The 18,763-nt window shown below is 47.5% G+C and overlaps 1 protein-coding gene and 1 pseudogene across 1 annotated transcript; both read right to left on the bottom strand.

Annotated features, from left to right (window-relative positions):
• Nucleotides 1–101: 101 nt before the first annotated feature.
• Nucleotides 102–3,353, bottom strand: LOC102695649 (UDP-glucuronosyltransferase 2B31 pseudogene; annotated as a pseudogene).
• A 591-nt stretch (nt 3,354–3,944) lies between these two features.
• tars3 (threonyl-tRNA synthetase 3) lies at nt 3,945–18,496 on the bottom strand. Its single transcript, XM_069190693.1, has 19 exons — nt 18,137–18,496; nt 16,835–16,918; nt 16,293–16,483; nt 15,661–15,784; nt 14,982–15,103; nt 14,087–14,204; nt 13,672–13,736; nt 12,829–12,907; nt 11,289–11,435; nt 10,302–10,400; nt 9,990–10,156; nt 8,619–8,781; nt 8,084–8,221; nt 7,543–7,620; nt 6,487–6,587; nt 5,770–5,874; nt 5,510–5,582; nt 4,643–4,757; nt 3,945–4,555 (listed from the first exon to the last, which is right to left on the bottom strand). Exons 1-19 carry the CDS (start codon nt 18,419–18,421, stop codon nt 4,407–4,409), a joined length of 2,403 nt encoding a protein of 800 aa, XP_069046794.1. The 5' UTR covers nt 18,422–18,496; the 3' UTR covers nt 3,945–4,406.
• Between the last annotated feature and the right edge of the window lie 267 nt (nt 18,497–18,763).

Consider the following 18,763-nt stretch of genomic DNA (forward strand, 5'->3'; position numbering starts at 1 on the left):
CTTTTTTTAACAGCAAGATAACAGCAAGACAGCGCAAGAAATGTCAATTCTGACAGCAAAAGGTGGTAGTTTGGATTTTTTTTTTATTTAACCATATATGATTTTGTTCAATTTTTTAATAAAAAGTGAATATATGCTGTATAAAAATACACTACAATATCACTTTCTTAGCTAAATTCTCATTTAATACAGAAACAAGGACTGGCTGCAATATGACTTTTAGTGTCAAAATATTATGCTATCCATCAGTTTTCCTGTTCCTCTGGGAAATAGTTTACAAGACTTTATTCTGGCAGACTAGTTCTATGTAGCTTTCTTGGAAACCATGCTGTTGTACTGGTATAACCCAATCTTAAAGACTTGAGATGACCAATCTGGAACATCAGACAGTCATGAAAATAAATTGCAACTTCAAGGTAGGTTTTGTGGGAATTTCAGTCACATGCAGAGATGTCACATTTATGTCATCAGTCCTGCTGGTATACTTGTTTTGATGAATGAGAAATTTTATTCACATTTGGTTTTTCTTCTGAAACAAAGCCTGCGGCAGAGAAACTTGACAGCAGCAAAGGCAGTCAGGAAGGAGATGAAGCCTGCTGCCAGCAAGACCACTAGAACATCCACAGAGTGGTAGATGTACCACGGCATCCTATAGGACTCTGTGCGCAGGTGCGCAGCACCTTTGTGTCTCATGACAAACTCAATCCAGAAGAGGGCGCTGTCCAGAGGTTTCATAGGCTGGTCCCTGTGCAGGCGGGAGAGTCTTTGCATGTTTATCCGATAGGATGGCTCATAGAGGACCTCCTGCAAGGCCTGGAGGAAAGTCTCGCTGTCTAAGGTGCTGATATCCAGGATCTTGGCCACTCCTTTCACTTGTAATCGGAAAAGGTTGTCATGTTGATCAAAAACCAATGGCAGTCCCACTATTGGAATGCTATGATAAATTGCCTCATATACCCCATTGGTTCCTCCGTGCGCTACAAAGACTCTAGTCTTGGGATGTCCCAGGAGATCATTTTGAGGCATCCAAGTGACCAGCATGGTGTTGTTGCCCAGGTATGCAGGCTTTTCCCCTTTATGCCTCCAGATGACTTTCTGAGGGAGCCGGGCAAAAGCCAAGGCGATTTCAGCCATTAAGTCGCTTGGAAGGTTATTAATAATGCTCCCTAAGGACATGATAATGACACCATGCTCTCCAGAGCTCTGCATGAAGTCCTCCATGTCTTGAGGAAGGGCCCTTGCAGGCTGGCACTGGAAGCCACCGATGTAGACAATGTTGGGCATGGTGGGTCGTGGGAATTCGAACACAAAGTCAACCCTCAGAAGCCAGAGATCTGCTGACCGGGTGAGAGTGTAGATGTCAACATCAGGGCCAAAGTAGCGATCACACAGAGCCTTGTAATGTGGATACACCATTAGTCTTCCCTGGAAGCGGCCAAAACCATAAAAAAACATGTTCTGGACCCTTTGAAGGAGATTCATTTGGTCGGTGAACTGTAAGCCCGGGAGTGGAGTGTAGGACAGGGGTGATGGAGCAATATCAAAATGACCTTCCCCACTCAGAGTCCAGCGGACATTTAAAACCAGAGGCAGCTGTAGATAGTGAGCCAACAGTGCTCCACCGCCTACAGCCGGGTCAGCAAGAACCAGGTCGTACTGAGTGTCCCGGAGACTCTGCATTAACTGCTGGTTCTCAAACATGAGGCTGACCATTCTGCACACCCTTCCATGAAGATCAGAAAATTTGTGAGCTACTTCTTTATGCAATGTTAACAAAGTCCAGAAAGAGCGGTCTACTCTCTGCATCTCTAATAACCTTTTTAAGAACGAGCTGAAGGAGCTCTCATCGATGCCTCTTGTGTGAGGGACCGTGATAGAGCTGTAGTGAGGAGACGTCTCCGTGATGTACCAAGTGCTTTCTGCACGCAGCACAGTGATGCTGTGCCCCCGGGCGTGCAGCTCCTTGATGAGGATGTTCATGTTGACCCAGTGGCTGCCGTCCAGAGGGAACACCAGAATTCTGCCACCATGGAGACACGGCAGAGAGCAGACCAGGGCCGCCATGATGGTGAGGGCTGAATGTCTGCTCCGCAGAGAACCCCCCTTCATACTGCCTGCAGGACACATTCACAGGAAGAGGGGTACTGAAAAAGCACACTTATATTGTCTGCCAAGCCCTGTCTTAAGCAATTCTAAAGAACGTAACTCTGACTGCATACCTGACAAACGGGATTGAGTAAAAAGGTGTTGTTATGACTTTTGAACAAATCGTTTCATTTTTACTGCCTTTATAATGGCTCAGACTTTTAAATATCTTATAATGGCTTTGAAACCATTTCTGCTATTATTCCAGCTGTTTGATGAGAGGTGTAAGGACCAATTTCTCTGTGCTTGTGCTGTCTCGTGGTGCAAACGAACATCACCAATGCTGAAAACACAGGCCAAAACAGACTTTAAGACCAACACAGTTTTCAGTGAAGGTGTTATTATGGACACACTCCCAAGAAACTTTGAACTTTTAGTTTAATTTTCACCCATAAAGCTAGATTTCTTCTCTATGCAGAGAACATTCTTATCGTCCTAATACTCCCTATACGTTACGCTGTGTATTTGTTTTAATAGTAAGAATGTTAATAGACGTATCCATTACAATCTCATAAATTAGGATTTTTTGTTTGTTTTAGCTTTGCCGTTTTTCTTGACCGATACAGGTCTGACAGTAAGAAACACTGCGAGACTTAAACGGTGCTGGTAACTGTGAATGGCTATTTTCCCCAGCCTTCACCTTTTTCCTGAATTCCTAGAGGTATTATATAACTCGATGCGTGTATAGCGTTCTAATTTGCGTCTTTCTCTCCATTTTGGTATTCTAAGATTTGTGTTTTATGCTAGAACAACAGAGAATTACACAGTTCGATTTCAACATTTAATGTTTCGATGTTTCATCGCCTACCTTTTCTGAACGGGATGTGTTCTCTTGCTCTCCAAACTTCCTCGTTCGCCCACCCTTGTGCCAGCCTCGCCCTGTGCTCTGTGCTCAGGTGTGCTCCTGAAGCACGTAGACCACGGCACACCACGGACCTGCGGGGCCTGGGACTGCGGGAGTCCGCTCTGGGGCGGATGAGAGCCAGGAAAGACAGAGGTCCGACGCTAAGCGGAGACGGAGCAGCGGACAGCGGCTACGAAACGGTGCCCCTCTACCTGAGCGGCTCCTTCCCAGAGAGAGGGGCGGAGAGACAGCGCCGTGCAGTCCACAACGGAGTAGGATGAGAGTGGGATCGTGTTGTTCCTGTTATAGTTAACACTATAGCTGCCGTGGGTTTCGAGTCTTAGTGGCCGGTCTTTCGATCTTTTATCATGCGACACAATCACAGTTTTACGCGGTGCGTGTATTTACATTTTGTTGTTAGTGCACGAGTATTTGAACGCGGTTTTATATCCCCCACCCCCCACCACAGAATTTTAAAACACGTTTAATAAGATCACATTATTGGCGATATACAATTTCTTGCATTAGGAAATTGTCTTTTCACAGACCCCATCTTACTTTCCATGAAACACATAAACAGGGAGAGAAGCCTGGGGTCAGAGCGCAGGGTCAGCCATTGTACAGCGCCCCTGGAGCAGTTGGGGTTAAGGGCCTTGCTCAGGGGCCCAACAGAGTAGGATTCCTCTGCCAGCTGTGGGATTTGAACCAGCAACCTTTCAGCCACAGGCGCAGATCCCTAGCTACAGTGCCACCGCTCCACCAATAGAATAGTTATATTGATTGAACATGTTCTTTGTGATTTTGTTTAGGATATATTGCAGGACAAGACAGATTACTTAAAATATTGTAAATAATAGGTGAAAGATAATAAAGACCAACTTCTGAATGTTTGAAAACAGTACCTGTATCTTAGCTCTTTTTGCGAGTGGATATCAAATGAAATGAGAAATCACAGTACCACTTGTTGAAGTTTATTGTATTGGGCTTTGGTCGTCTTTTTTTTTTGCAGAATGCCGAGACCTCACCATCATCAGTTATACATTTCTAAAATGTATCACTCTCACATTCTTCTGTGTTAATTACATTTTCAAACTCCATACCAGTACCTTTCAAAACCAGAAAATAATCTGTCTGCATTGCTTAATCCTAATCTTTTGTTTCAGAAATGTATGGAGACTTTTTGGAGGTCGTTGGTCTTCTCCAACCTTCCCCCCCCCATTTCCTTCTCTTTTACAGAAATCCCTTCTTCAGGAGGTGTCCTGTCTTACTGTAAAAACATTCTATGCCTTGTGGAATGTCACAAGATACCGAGTTTCTCCAAACAGTGGAAGGGGAAGTCATGCCTGAAGGTTTATTTTTAGTCAGCAGTCACACAGGGGCAGAGGCGGGACTCTGTGCTGGGAAACGGGCTGCAGCCTCAGAACTCCTCCTCGGCCCTCCTGGAGCGCGAGTCCCGCAGCCGGCGCAGCCTGGCCAGGGCCTCCGCGAGGGCCAGCTCTCCGTGCACCTTGTTGTCGCGGGTTCGCACGTTGACTGCACCCGTCGCCTTCTCCTTCTCGCCCACCACTGCCAGGCAGGAGACAGAGATCAGCACACCAGCAGGACGCTCCCGAATACACTACCTGCGTACACAGACTCCACTGGGGCTCTTACCCAGTATGAAGTTGTACTGGGCTAGCTGCGCGTTGCGGATTTTCTTGTTCAGCAGACAGCTGGAGTCCAGGTCGACATCTGCCATGAATCCTGCCTCCACAAACTGCTGGCACACCTGAGGGGAGAATGACTACTTGATAACACAGTTCCACACCTGCACCTCGCCCCAGCCGACCACAACATCGGACTGAGCTACAGAAGCCTGACGGGGTGTAAACAATGAAAAGTGCATCCAAACCAGCAGGTACAGCCCTAAATTGTTCAGAAACCCACAGTTTTTAAGGAAGTGAGACAAATCGCGGTGACAATTTACAGATCCCAGTGAAATTCCCAAAAGCTCAAAAGGAGTTCCATGTAAATTTAGTCCAGCAGTCTTATTATTTCAGCTGCAGTCAGCGGCAGCTCAGGGAGCACCAGGGACACACTGGGGCGATGCAGCAGCAGCGGAGGACTGAAGGAGGAGGAGGAGGGGGAGAGAGAGAGATACTCTGGGATTAGAGAAACATTCTTCCCTAAATTCAGAAATCTAGTCCCAGAGTTCCCACACCTGCCAGAATCACAACGGGTCCCAATCCTACTGGGAGAGGGAGGAGGGAACTCAGTTGAACTGGCAGCCCAGTATGTGATCTCCTGTCACAGCCTGAGGAACAGTGAGTCTGACTCCCAATAATGCTCCAGCCACATACAGTATATGTCAATATTTTATAATATGTCTTTGTTGTAAATGTCTGTAGATTTTACTTTACTTTTATTTTTTGTTTTGTATAATGTAAATATCATGACTTTCATTTGCTTTGGCAACACTGATTGTACCCGTCGGTCATGCTAATAAAGCACCTTGAATTGAATTGAAGAGAGAGAGAGTACCTGCTGGGCGTACGGTTCGCAGGCGGGGTTCACCGGCACCACCATCACCTGCCTGGGGGACAGCCAGAGCGGCCTGCGCAGAGACCAGAGACACACACCGCATGTTCACAGCGTACCGCGTACACACACACACACCCCTGACTGCATTCCTGCATCTTGGGCACACAGATGGCAACACTTAAGGCACGTTAATCCAAGCTCTCCGTGTCTGTAGCTGCGGAAATCCAGCTCCGACTGGCCAGAAGGTGGGCCGTACTCACCACTTGCCAGCGTAGTTCTCCGTGAGAATGGCAATCATCCTCTCCACAGAGCCCAGGATCGCCCGGTGGATGATAACTGGTCTTACTTTGTCGTTGCCCTCCTTACTAAAGGAAAGAGACACCCGTCAGGCACTCGCACCATTCAGCACTCTTATTCAGACTGTACCTGTGGTTTTTATATTCTCAGAAGTGGATTTATGAACATAGTAATATAACTTTTGTAACTGTTATTGAAGAAAATGTGTCATGAGAATTTAATGCTCTTTATAGATATGAATTGAAAGCCCAACTTTGCAATGATCAAAAGCAATAGTAGAAGTAAAAGTTTTGTCTTTTTTGTACAATTAATATTTAACAAATAAATGGTTCCCTGTACTTTTGCCGTTTCTTTCTCTCACAACTCACTAAATAAGCAAGGACATAAGGGAAGAGTCTCTGTTGCAGTGAAAATCATTTGTACAGCAACAGACAGGTACTAAAATAAATGTTTCATCGTAGCAAAAAAATTAATAAATCAACCATTCAAAAATAACGAGGTGGATATAGTTGGATGTTTCCCCCCCCCACGCTCGGATGGTAATCAGTACTTTTGCAAGACTGGAATCAACTGTGTACAGTGTACTATGTGGTGGGGTGAGGATTGTGGCCCACTTGATGCCCACTGGGACCGGATCCATCAGAGCGCTGGAGCCTGCCGCCCTGGCTAGGGAAACTCACTCCACGAAGGTCAGGTTGAAGCGGATCGGCAGCTGGAAGTCCAGTTGGATGGTGGCACACTGGTGATACCTCCCGATGGCATCCTTGATCTTGATGTCAATCTAGGAGACACAAGGCAAAATACAGATGTTGCCCCAACCCCAAATACTGGCAAGTTAATGAAAGTAAAAACAAACATTCCTCCCCCTAGCAGCTTGTGCTAAAGCATCAATACAAAAATCACATAAACATGACTGACATCTGGAAGCAGATGATCATTAACGTCAGCTTTTTCCATGGAGATTATTATATATACACTTGTAAAAATTATGTGTGATTCTTAAGCCTCATTTAATCCAGTACTTCAGAACTCATAGTTGCAACCATGCATGGTATGGTAAAAAATTAACATTTAAATTGTATTATTTAAGATGGAAATCTTAAATAATACAATTCTTAAATAGCAAGATCAGCTGAAGTCTGATCTCCTGGATGGGTTGCCCGGTTCTCGACAGCGACAGGGAGGGCAGTGCTAAGAGGAGCAGGGCCTGTCCGACAGACAGCTCAGTCAGGCTGAGACTCCTTGGCTTTGGGACTCGGAGAGGGTGACTGTTTCTGAAACACAGCTGAAACCCAATTAATTCACATTAGGACTTGGTACCAACACGTCTCGTTTGGAACACCTTCCGAGCCATTTGCTTTGTTTTATTCTTGCTTTCCAGTGCACGTTCAGTGCCTTGGAGAGCCGGGCACGTCACAGGATTTACAAAGTCACACGCTGGTTTTCTGGGATGTTAAACCAAGGTCCAGGATCAGGGGAAAATCTAGACCTGATGAGGAAATCTGACCCATATCCTCTACACCTCATCCAGTTACAGTCTGTCTCCCGCTCCTCAGGAAGCGTTAACTGGTTCACATGGAATCCGTAAAGAAAGGTGCCGTATCGGTATGGTTGTATCGGTGTGAAAGTCAGAGTTGACAGATGGATTTGTTTTTCACATTAAATCCCATCAGCTCTCACGGGCGGGCCACTGAAACAATGCAGGTAGATAAAACCAACTGGTGTGAAAAGGTCACCTTGGGCCCATAGAAAGCCCCGTCTCCAGGGTTCAGCTTCCACGGCTCCCCAAACTCATTCAGGCTGTTCTCCAGTTGCTGTCACAGTGGAGAGAGAAACACAGACAAGAGCTCAAATTCTACACTTTACACTGTGAGAAAATAGGTTTCTCGATTCATTCCATTTGTAAATTACAGTTAATTATTTCAGTGGAGTCCAAATTGACAATTTAAACTAGTTAGGAATTTATATAGTCAATTAACAATTATTTTAATTAAGACAGCAAATGACCTGACCACTCCCCTCTCACACCAGGCAGGCTAGAGGATAGCCAGAAAAGTAAAGCATCATGGGATTCCCCAGTACCTGTAAAGCGCTAGGTAAGTGTAAGGATGATTAGTAAAAGGATCTAGCTCTAGATCAAGAAACATTAATCTTAAATAACAAATATAAATGTTTGGATGGCATGTAAAAACACATCCAAGACCTCCGACTATTGAGTGTGTTTGTCAAACAAATCCTTGTTTAGAACAATTCAACATCTCTTATTAGCTCTCATACTTTCTCAGCCTGGTCCCAGATCTGGATGTCTCCCAGGAACTTCTCTGGCCGGGTGGAGAGGTGCAGTTGGAAGGAAAACCCAAAGACGGCGTAGACACAGCGGAGGAACTCCAGACAGCCCTTCATTTCGTTCTCGATCTGCAGAGGCAGAAAGCGGCTCGTTCAGCTCTCTCCTCGAATTAAACGGGGGGGATTGCTGGACCTCTCCTGCCAATCTCACTTTACCACCGAAGTGTTTCGTCCACCCAAACGTGCGTTTTAACTGTCAGCTAACTCCCGCGCCTGTTCAGAAGACAGTGCCTACAGGTTCGGGCAGAACCGAGCGAAGTGCAGTCGCATGTCTCACTGGTACTAGTGCACGCCTGCAGCAGCCTGGCTGCCCGAGCAGCTGAGAGGCCCCTGGCAGTGCTCAGCCAATGGCGTGCCGCCACTTGGGACATCCGGGTCGCCATCAGCCAGTGTCACGACCCAGGATCAGGCTGGCCGTGCCCAAGCCAGGCTGCTAGCAGCCCAGACCCAGGCCCGCCCTCAGTACCTGCTCCATGGCGCAGAAGATGTGGGCATCGTCCTGCTGGAAGCGGCGCACTCTGGTGAGCCCGGTCAGCGCCCCCGACAGCTCGTTCCTGTGCAGGACCCCAAAGTCCGCCAGCCGCAGGGGCAGCTCCCTCCAGGACCGCGGCCTGTGGCTGAACATCAGGCTGCGCAGAGAAGAGCAGGGTCAGGCGGGCGAGCACGCGCCACCTGGCGGCGCCACGCAAACCCCAGACACCGGCCGGCGGGGCCGACAAAACCACACCACCGACCCCATCTGCAGGATAGGGGGCCTGCCGGCTCGGACTTCACTCTTTTCTGCCACGTTTTTATTATGCCCAGTGTTAAACACTTGCACCATCTGTGAAATTAGACTGCACTGCAACATTTCCGCACGATCATTCATATTCACATAACTTTCCTTCGTTCAAACATTCAATCTCTCTCATTCTGCCGAAAGGCACGTGGATGTTTATTATCAAACCTGTGAGCTCTGAAAAGAATTTTCCCATAACTGGCAATTCTGTGCACAGCTTGAGGTCAGAGTCTGAAAGGTGTCAGTGAGGCTACAGACTTGTTTTCCCATTTTGGGCAAAGATGAGATGTGTTCTACTCTACCTCTCTTAGCCAGAAGACATTTGATCTATTGAGCCTGTTCAAAATAAGTGACTAATTACAGTATTTCCAGGACAAGAAAACCATTAATTTTCCTGATCTAAGCAGCTATATAAATGGATTAGATCAAGGCTCCCCAATCCTGTACCCTCGTCTTGTGGTTTTAATTCCAACCAAATACAATTTTATTACAACTGCTTGACTAAACTGAAAACATAATTGGAGACTTAAGATAAGATCACTTTATTAGCCCTATACAATTTCTTGCATTAGGAATCCATCTTTCCGCATACCCCAGCTTGCTCTCCATGAGAGACAGACACACAGATGGAGAAAAGCTTGTGGTCAGAGCGCAGGGTCTGCCATTGTACAGCGCCCCTGGAGCAGCTGGGGTGAAGGGCCTTGCTCAGGGGCCAACGGAGTAGGATTCCTCTGCCGGCTGTGGCATTTGAACCGGCAACCTTCCAGCCACAGGCGCAGCAGCTAGAGTAGATGAATAATTCTGCCATTTTCAACTTAAAACATTTTACTTGAATTAAAAATTCTCAACTGAACGTTTCATTGATTAAATGAAGACTTGAACTGTAGAAAGCTTGAATGAAAACCGTAACACGCAGGAGGGTCCGAGGATCGGTGCTGGGAAACTGACAGGTGAGGGCGTTCACATGCATGACTGTACTTTCCCATTAGGAGGGACACTGGCCCAGACCAGCTGAGCTCCCAGGTACAGTGAGCTTATCCACACCCCTCCATTACCCACCAGTGCCCCGGGCAGTTCATGGGCTTCAGCGCGAAGATGTCCTGCTCCACAGGGAAGGAGAACATGTTGTCGCTGTAGTGCTGCCAGTGGCCTGACGTCTCCCACAGCTTGCTGTTGTAGATGTTGGGAGAGGCCACTTCCTGGAACTCCCGCCTGCCGTACTCTTCCTGTCGGGAGAGAGAGAGTCGACTCACGTTGACCACGCGGAGCAGCCGGGCCCGGCCCACACACCCCATGCGGCAAATGGTCACTCTTTTCCGCCAGCAGACTTCATGACCAGGAGTTAAGGTGCAACACAGTTCGAGCTCTCACCCTGATGAAGTCTGTCAGTGTGTTGTAGATGAAGGCACCCTTGGGTAGGAAAAAGCAGCTGCCTGGACTCAAATCATGGAAGAAGAAGAGCTCCTGGTCCTGCAGACAGGAGGAACAGGGGAAGAGACGAGAGATGCAGATCACGAGCGCTGAACACCAAAACCATTATTCCATGGGAGCTAATGGGTACAAGTCCTAGTGGCAAAATAAGACTATCATCAGGAACTTCACAGGTTTCATTTACAATTGGAGTAATTCGACTAGACATTGTTGCCATGGAGTACAATGCAAAATACTTAGGGTTCAAACACAGTATTATGAAGAAATGTGTTGTAATTCAATTTCTTATATCACTTCCCTTGAAAAAAAAATCCTCATCTAAATAAACAACTTAACTCTATTGTGTATCCCAGCCTCCCGAAGGAAATGAAAGTCTCCTACAGTTTTAACTCATCTGCCTTCAGGGCTGGACCTTATGTTGTAGTCTGGCGCTTTAGTTTTTCTGTGTGTAATGTTTAACATTATTTATGTAAACACTTCTTCACTTTTTAGGCTTAGGGTATACAACATTTAAACACTATTTATAAAAGCGTAAAAACTGGATTACATTTCAGAATTGGTTACCTACAAGTGACCATGTCTTCCTCTAATTTATATATTCTTATGCTCTCTCATCCTACGAGACTGAACTTCTTCTGCTAACTAGGTGAATCCTTCCGTTGTGACACCCTCTACTCCAGGAGCACAGCTGCGTCTCGATCACTGCGTTTCCTCGCCATGAGCACAGTTACAAACGAGAGGAAGTCTTTCAGTCCTTCTAGTCCGTTTGGCAGTTAGTAGCCAATTGACATGAGGTTCCATCCAGACAGTGTCCGCTCCAGCAACATGGCGGTGCAGCTTGTACCAGACTCCCACAGCCTCTGGGAAAGGAAGCGCTGCCTGTACTTGGGGGGAAATGAACGGGGTTCTCTTCCTTTATTCCTTTACCTTGCCAATTTTGCGGTGATCCCGGCTCTTGGCCTCCTCCTGGAAGCGCTCCCACTCCTTCATCATCTTGGAGTCGGGGAAGGAGATGCCATAGAGGCGCTGGAGCGTCTCCATGTCGGCTCGCCCCTCCCAGTACGTGGATGAGTTCTAAAGGACAATAAACTTGAAATTATACTCATACACTGGTATATGGTAGAACGAAATTCTATTTAGCTCAGACAGTAAGTAATAGAAAAAAACAACAATACAATTGTGTAAGAAAAGAAAGACAGAGCCAACAGGTAATGTGCAAAATACCAGCTGTACGTCACAGAATGAAATAAAGGATAAGAAAATGATGGGGAGTGAACATCTTGACATGTGAGTTAGAGGTAGGTTTCAATGTGCGTTTGAGTTTTGATAAGGAGAGAAGGCACCATAAGGGTTCAGATCGTAGGCGAGAGAGGCTGGGAGTTTGATAGTTTGAAAGTGCGGGGGTAAAAACTGTCTCTGAGTCTGGTAGTCTGGGCCCGAACGCTCCAGTACCGTTTCCAGATGGTAGAGGGTTAAACAGGGTGTAGCTGGCGTGTGTGGGGATGATACTTGGAGTTTTCCTCAAGCACCATCGGTCATAAATGTCCTGGATGGATGGGAGAGCAACCCCAGTGATGGACTGGGCAGTTTTCACCACCCTCTGTAGGGCTTTGCGGTCAGCAATACTGCAGTTGCCACAGCACACTGTGATGCAACCTGTCAGTGTGCTTTCTGTATTGCATCTGTAAAAGTTAGTCAGGATCTGGGGAGGTATCTTAGTTAAAGAGCACAAGGGCAATATGCAGGACCTTCTCTCCAGCTCTGGCTGCATGCAAGGCTCAGGGTAACTTTGTTCCTTGTGCTCCTAAAGGCCCATTTAATGGTAAGTAAGGCAAGGTAATCAGACAGGATGATGTGTGCAGTGGTTTCAGTACCTAGGTCCCTCGATCAGACTGCTCTTTCACCTGGCCTGACAGAATTCAACCTGCCAACATCAGTAGTGCATCTGGTTCTGCTTGAGGGTTCAATTGCAAAGTTATTTTCAACCTCATTTACCTTAAAGGCACCTTTAAAAGGAGGGATTCAGACTTAGAGGAGTTCAGTTATGATCCTACAGATGGCAGCTTCCTACCATTGTCTCCTCAGCTGAGCCCAGCTCAGCCATAACCACAGCGTAACCCGCCGCCTGTGTTACATGTACTGAAGTAAGCCGCATGTCAGAAATGTTAGTCATCTAAAACTGCTAGGATCCTGAAAACTCTTTTCAGAGGGCAAAAGGTTTAGAGAATGCACAGCATAATAGTATCATTATAAAATTTTAAGCTGACTTACCGTTCTTGTCTAAAAACATCTTACTCTTTGTGAAATCAATAAAAACTGAAAGAAGCAGTGAAAAAGATGGCACAACTAAGCACTCCGCAGAGAACTTAGCTAAGCTGCGAGTGTTGGCGAGAGATGGTTGAGAAGGGAAGGCAGCATTTTATCCCATTTCTTCCCTCTCTCTGAGGTACTGTAGAGTAAACGGTACCTTATAGATCTTCAGGGCCTTGATCTTGCCAGTGTGTCTCACGTGTGGTCCTCGACAGAGATCGATCAGAGGCCCACACCTCCAGGAAGCAGCAGCAGACAACAGCAAGGTTAGCACACTGCCAAACTGCTGACTCACCCTTCAGATCAGTGCATCAGACATTTCCCTTCCAAGTATTTTCGGATTATCACAATCCTTATCGAACAAACTATGCAAGTAGTCAATTTTACTTTTCAAATCTCATATATACCTCCTCCTCATATTACACTATAACCTTCAAAACACAAGCCATCACTCGACGGTGGACAACTTGCGGCAAAATTCTGTGATGAGTGTCCAAAGCCAGTGGTAGCCAACATTAGCAGACACCAGATTTATACAGATAAGGCTTGCCTTGTCTCATCTGGACCAATTTAGGTTCTTCATCTTTAAAAAGACATAGAATCATACAAACTTTCTGCTAGACAAATGAGCAAGACTGAAAAGCATCACTGGTCAGGACTTCCCACTTCATCTGAATAAAACTGAGGCCTGACCTATCAGAATGATTCCCACTTAAGCAAAACTGGGTCCCTGCGTTCAGATCAAGTCCTTTTCTCTTGAAGTGGATACACTGGGGCTAACAAACAAGCAGTAAGGTGAGATTCAAAGATTAATTAAGTACTAGTAACTCCACATGGCAAAAAAGATTAAATTAAACTCAGATATGACTCTCAGATTGGTGCAGTCTGTCCCCAACCAATCTGTAGCTGTCACTTTGTGTCCACCCAAGCAGTAGTCCTCCCTCACACAGTGCACACAGATCAGCAGACAGGACCGCGCAGGTGAAATGGCATCTCTTACCGGTATACAGTAGTAGTAGGTGTGTTGACTTTCTCGTTCAAAATTCGGCACTTGAACTTGTTGTACTGCAATAAAAAAAGTCATTCCAGCATTATAAAACATATGTTTGGTAACTTTTGCTAAAAACGTTCTTTCAAAAAGTGGAATAATTCATTTCTAGTATTAAAGACGTGCTAAATCAGCATATGAACTTTAAAATACAATTAAGATGGTTTTAACTAGTTTGTAAACAAACGCGTACAGGTGACTCCTTAGCCATGTGTGCCAGCAGTAATATCCGGCAAAACAGCCAGGAGGGTATCAGCCCTTCCCAGGCAAAGGAAGAAGCTCTGCAGCACCTGTGGCCTCAGGGCTCACGTCAGGTGTGTCAGTACCAGAACATCAGTAATTTAGAGTTTACAACATCTGCTCTTGCCTTAAACATCTGCAGCAGCGTCTCCTTGCTGATCTCCAGCCGCTCAAAAGGCTGCTTCTCCTTCATCACCGACTTGCAGATGCCCTCCAGCTCGGTGAAGTCATGGCTCGACACACCTCTAGACAAACACGGGGGCACAGTCAGGGACCACCAGAGCAGCTGGAAACACGCAGCTCTGAAACCCACCAGATCAAAAACCATACATTCCACTCCAGAGCTCAATTCCTGCCGAGTACTTTCCAAACACCAAGTGTAGTATAATAGCTCAAGTGTAGCAATCCACTGCGAGGACAGGGAGTATGCAACAGCATTACTGCCTGACACAGAAGCACCCCTGTGCACGAGGTATTGAAGTGTACTTTGTTACAAAGCTGTGAGAAAGTCTGGAGGTGGCAAAGCTCTAACTGCATTCAGAGACATACTGTAGCTCAGGTCCTTTCCCCATGAACTCAGGAGCTGTTGAACTTGTTCCGTTTTCAAATGACAAGGTTACCAGGAGCCTCTTGATTCTGTAATCCAATTCTGTAATTATGTAATTCTTGATTTTGTTGACTGAGGTAAAGACAAGGGAAATACCACGTTACCCAGTAAAGGTGGGGCACTTCTGATCAAAGGAAAATGCAACCTGACTTGAGAACATGACCCCTGCTCTTGTGAAATGGGCTTCTCATGGCACATGTTCACAGCATTAAGGACAGGATCAAGCATTAATGTCTCGCCAGAATAAATCCTAAAGCATAGCACCTCCGTCAGCATTCAGGAGCTCCACCTGCCGGCCCACAAAGCCCCAACCAGCAGCAGCTGGATTTTCACATGATGACTTGCATTACAAGCACTGACCAGCTCCAGAGCTGACCTCCCGGTATCTGACCGGACAGGAACTGCAGAGCCTCACCGTCCGTCCAGGAACATGTCGTAATAGAAGCCGTTCTCGATGGGGGGTCCGTAGCACAGACAGCCCCCGTAGAAACGCTCCATCGCCTCTCCCATGATGTGAGCGCTGGAGTGCCAGTACACCTGAAACACAAGCAGTTTGAATAAAGCTGCACTTTAGGAGTTCAGCTTTATGTTACTTATTTTTCTCTGGTTTTTACATACTTTAAAGTCACAACATGCACAACCTATTGCTTAGTTTTCCAGAACAGACCTTCAAAGCTCACAGAGCCTCACTGAGGGAATAGCTTATCATTTCTATATTGAACTTTGTGGATAATAAGTGTCAAAAACTTACTCTAACCTGTACATTTTGAAAGATGTTTACTTACAGAATCGATAAAACATACTCCAGAAAACCTAAACCCCGAAGTGAAATGATCAATTGACAACATCCAGAGAAGAGAAGCTCCACACAACACGTTCATTACGATCAACACAAAAGTTCACGAAAAACACATGATCAGGACTGATGATCTTTAGCACATTTTCATATCACTCCAAGAAACACCGTCAGAACTGGCAACAAAACCTGCAGTGAATATTTTAACTGTCAGAATATCTGGCTTCTTCACAGTGATCCAGTTGCTAAATGACCACTGGGAATTCGAGGACGTACAGAGAGAGAGCGGGGGACTCACAGCCTGGGCATCCTCGTGGTCAAAGCGCAGCAGCTCCAGGGAACAGTCCGTCTCCAAGGGTCTGTCCAGGTCCCACAGCTCTCCGTTCACCCGTGCGATCACTGCACTGTCAGCCAGGCCCTGACTGCGAGGGAAACACCGTCAGCCCCCGAGACAGAGGTGCACCACACCCCACTGCACTCCATCAAACCCCCAGGACAGAGGCACCCCACACCATCAACACCCAGCCCTGGACAGAGGCACCCCACACCATCAACACCCAGCCCTGGACAGAGGCATCCCACACCCCAATACACTCCATCAATCCCAGAGACAGAGGCACCCCACACCCCACTACACTCCATCAATCCCAGAGACAGAGGCACCCCACACCATCAACCCCCCCATGAGACAGAAGCACACCCAGCAACACTCCATCAACCCCAGAGACAGAGGTGCCCCACACCCCACCACCCTCTCCATCATCCCCCAAGACAGAGACACCCCACACGCTGCTCAATGAGCTCTCTGAACCACAGCTTTTACAAAAGACTCTTCTCATTAGACAAAGAGTACTTGTACAAGTGACAATGGACCGAGCGATATCCTGTGGGCAAGGAGCCCCTGCCTGCGGCCGCAGCCCTGCCCCTCACCTGATGCCACAGGCCACGTGGTAGGGGCTGCTCTCCCAGCTGCGGGCCTCCACGCGCCGCCCGTCCGGCAGCTGCACCCGGACAGGCCGGCTCTCGGCGGCAGCTCTGCGGGCCAGCAGGGCATCGCTCTCCCGCTTCAGCTGCTCGTACAGCTGCAGCCGCTCCTGGACGTAGCTCGGCCAGAGGGGCAGCTGGGACAGCGGGGAGACAGGAGAGCTCCTTCACCGGGTTTACCAAGACCACGTTCGGAAGGCAGGGCCCACATGAACACAAGACCAGGGAACAGTCAGACTGGGCTGTTTTAAAGCCGGTAGAGGGGAAGACTTTGCTAATGCGTCACTGATTGCTGGTTGCTCTCGCACTCCTCGCTTCTTTTGTTTTCCGATCTGAGGAGTCTGTGATTTCTTCTGTTGGCCGTGTCAGTTTCTCACTATTGGAGAAATGTGCTGTTGACTTCGAGAGCCCCGTGCGGCTTAAGCTGAAGCACTAGATTTGCGTCTCGGTCAGGAGCCAGGCTGACAAGGTGCGGCGGGCAGAGTTACCTCTCCGGATGGCTGCTCGCCCCTGGAGTTCTCCTGCTCCTCTTTCCTCGTCCCCTGAGCACTGCGGGAGTCGGAGCTGCCCAGCTGACAGGCAGAAACCAAGAGTCAGACAGCTGCTTCTTTAAGAACGTACATCTGACTGCACAAATGAACTTCTACACCAGTTTAAATGAAGAATTAGATTGTTACTACGCTTCAGAAAATTTCAAATCATGTTCTATATTTCATCTTTGTTTAAAATTAACCCCAGTTAATTTTTAAAGTCTAGATTTAGAGATAAACCTATTGCACTAGTAACGTGTTAATCATACATCTAGGATAAACTCAGAAATACCCATTTAAAGTCACTGTGGAGCAATATTACAATTAATTTAACATAACGCTAGATGAATTTTAGTTCAGCACTCTTCAATGCAGTCTGTTTTGGTGTGATCAAACCTTAGAATCAGCAATCGACACTTCCTGACTGGCGCCCACCTGCGTGAACCCGAGACTTACCAGGCCAGGAGGGGTGCTGACTCCACTCCTGGGGGCCTGACACCCACACTGTCAAGAGGGGCTCTCAGGCATTGCAAGCCCAGAGCCCCACACACTCCAGCTCCCTCATGATCCTAGACTCTGGAGCGCTGAACCCCCAGTAGTAGGTCCCCAAAACACCCCCACACCCAGCAGTGTCTGGCCAGCCGTGCGTCGTCACTGGTAAGGGCACAGGCTGCTTCATCTGCAGTATGAGGACTGGGGTACGTTCTAAACCCAGTACAGGGGTCACAATGCAGGTAAGCTTGCCGTGGTGCTTTGAGATGCACGTTCACTTACAGAATGCCTTCGGCTTTGGAGATGGTGGTGAAATAAAAAGCACAGAGCTCACAAAGGATCATACAGAAACAGGGTAGATCTGATGGAAGCCATTTGCTCTGATTGAAGGTGACATATGGCACTGAGAGCATACAGCAGCTGAACTGTCGTACAGCGAGCCAGGCAACGTCACCAGCAAGGGACTGAAGACCAGATGCAGCTTCCTCACATGGGCTTGAAACTTTTGCTCCACCACTAGTGAGAATTATTTAATTTCTGACACGACAGCTATCATACCATTTCCCGCCTGACCGTGTCACGGTGTCTCCATACACTAATATGATCATGTCGTGCCTGCCTCAGCAAAGAGGAGTCTTCAGAACGCCTGTAACCAGACCCATGACTGCACGATGCACTGCCTTAAAGGGAAGAGCTGCTCAGGGCTGTGCAATCAGACAGTAACACATCTTTCAGGCACAGTAGATTCGGAGTTAAATTCCCCGGTACCTCTCTGCTGCTGCTCTTCCCAGCTCTCGTCTCTTTCCCCTCCTCGCCCTCCCGAGCGCCCGTCTCCGGGTCGGACTCGGACTGCAGGCTCCTCCGGAGATGCAGGATCCGGTACCGCAGCTTCTCGTTCTCGCTCCGCAGGGTCTCCAGCTCCGGGCTGCTGCAGAGGCCGGCCACGGCCGCGGGGTCTCCGCCGACCCCACCGCGCAGCCAGGACACCTCCTGGGTCAGCAGGCGGACCTGCTCCTCCTGCGCGGCCAGGCGTGCTACCATAGACTCCGCCATCTTTAAATCCCGGCTTCTTCCCTCTTCCACGGCTTTAATACAGCTGGCAGCAGCGCCACTGCGCGGAAACAGGCTTGTAGCGCCCCCTGCTGGCTCCCGTGAGCAGCACATTGGGATTAGGCGCTGCTTGGTTAAACCGTAAGGAAATCTAAACTCAGCATATGGGCAGAGTTAAATTTCCCTCGCTTGGTATTTTTAAAAACATTTAAAAACATTATCCATAAAGCTTCAGTATTACTATACTACTGTTATTGCTGCTTCTATTAATTCTATCATTACTACAACCACCACTAAAACTACAGTATACTGCAGTAATTGGAGCATACCTCACTTCTCTTCTTC

Source organism: Lepisosteus oculatus, chromosome 5 (assembly GCF_040954835.1).
Source record: "Lepisosteus oculatus isolate fLepOcu1 chromosome 5, fLepOcu1.hap2, whole genome shotgun sequence".
NCBI classification, from domain to species: domain Eukaryota; kingdom Metazoa; phylum Chordata; class Actinopteri; order Semionotiformes; family Lepisosteidae; genus Lepisosteus; species Lepisosteus oculatus.

Bases quoted from the DNA above. Each gene is read 5' to 3' on its own strand.
- tars3 (XM_069190693.1), bottom strand. From the start codon at position 18,421: ATGGCGGAGTCTATGGTAGCACGCCTGGCCGCGCAGGAGGAGCAGGTC. The intron at 8,782-9,989 runs GTGGGTAATGGA...TTCTCTGCGCAG, and splicing joins ATGAACTGCCCGGGGCACTG to CCTGATGTTCAGCCACAGGC. The intron at 7,621-8,083 runs GTATGAGAGCTA...CCACTGTGACAG, and splicing joins TCTGGGACCAGGCTGAGAAA to CAACTGGAGAACAGCCTGAA.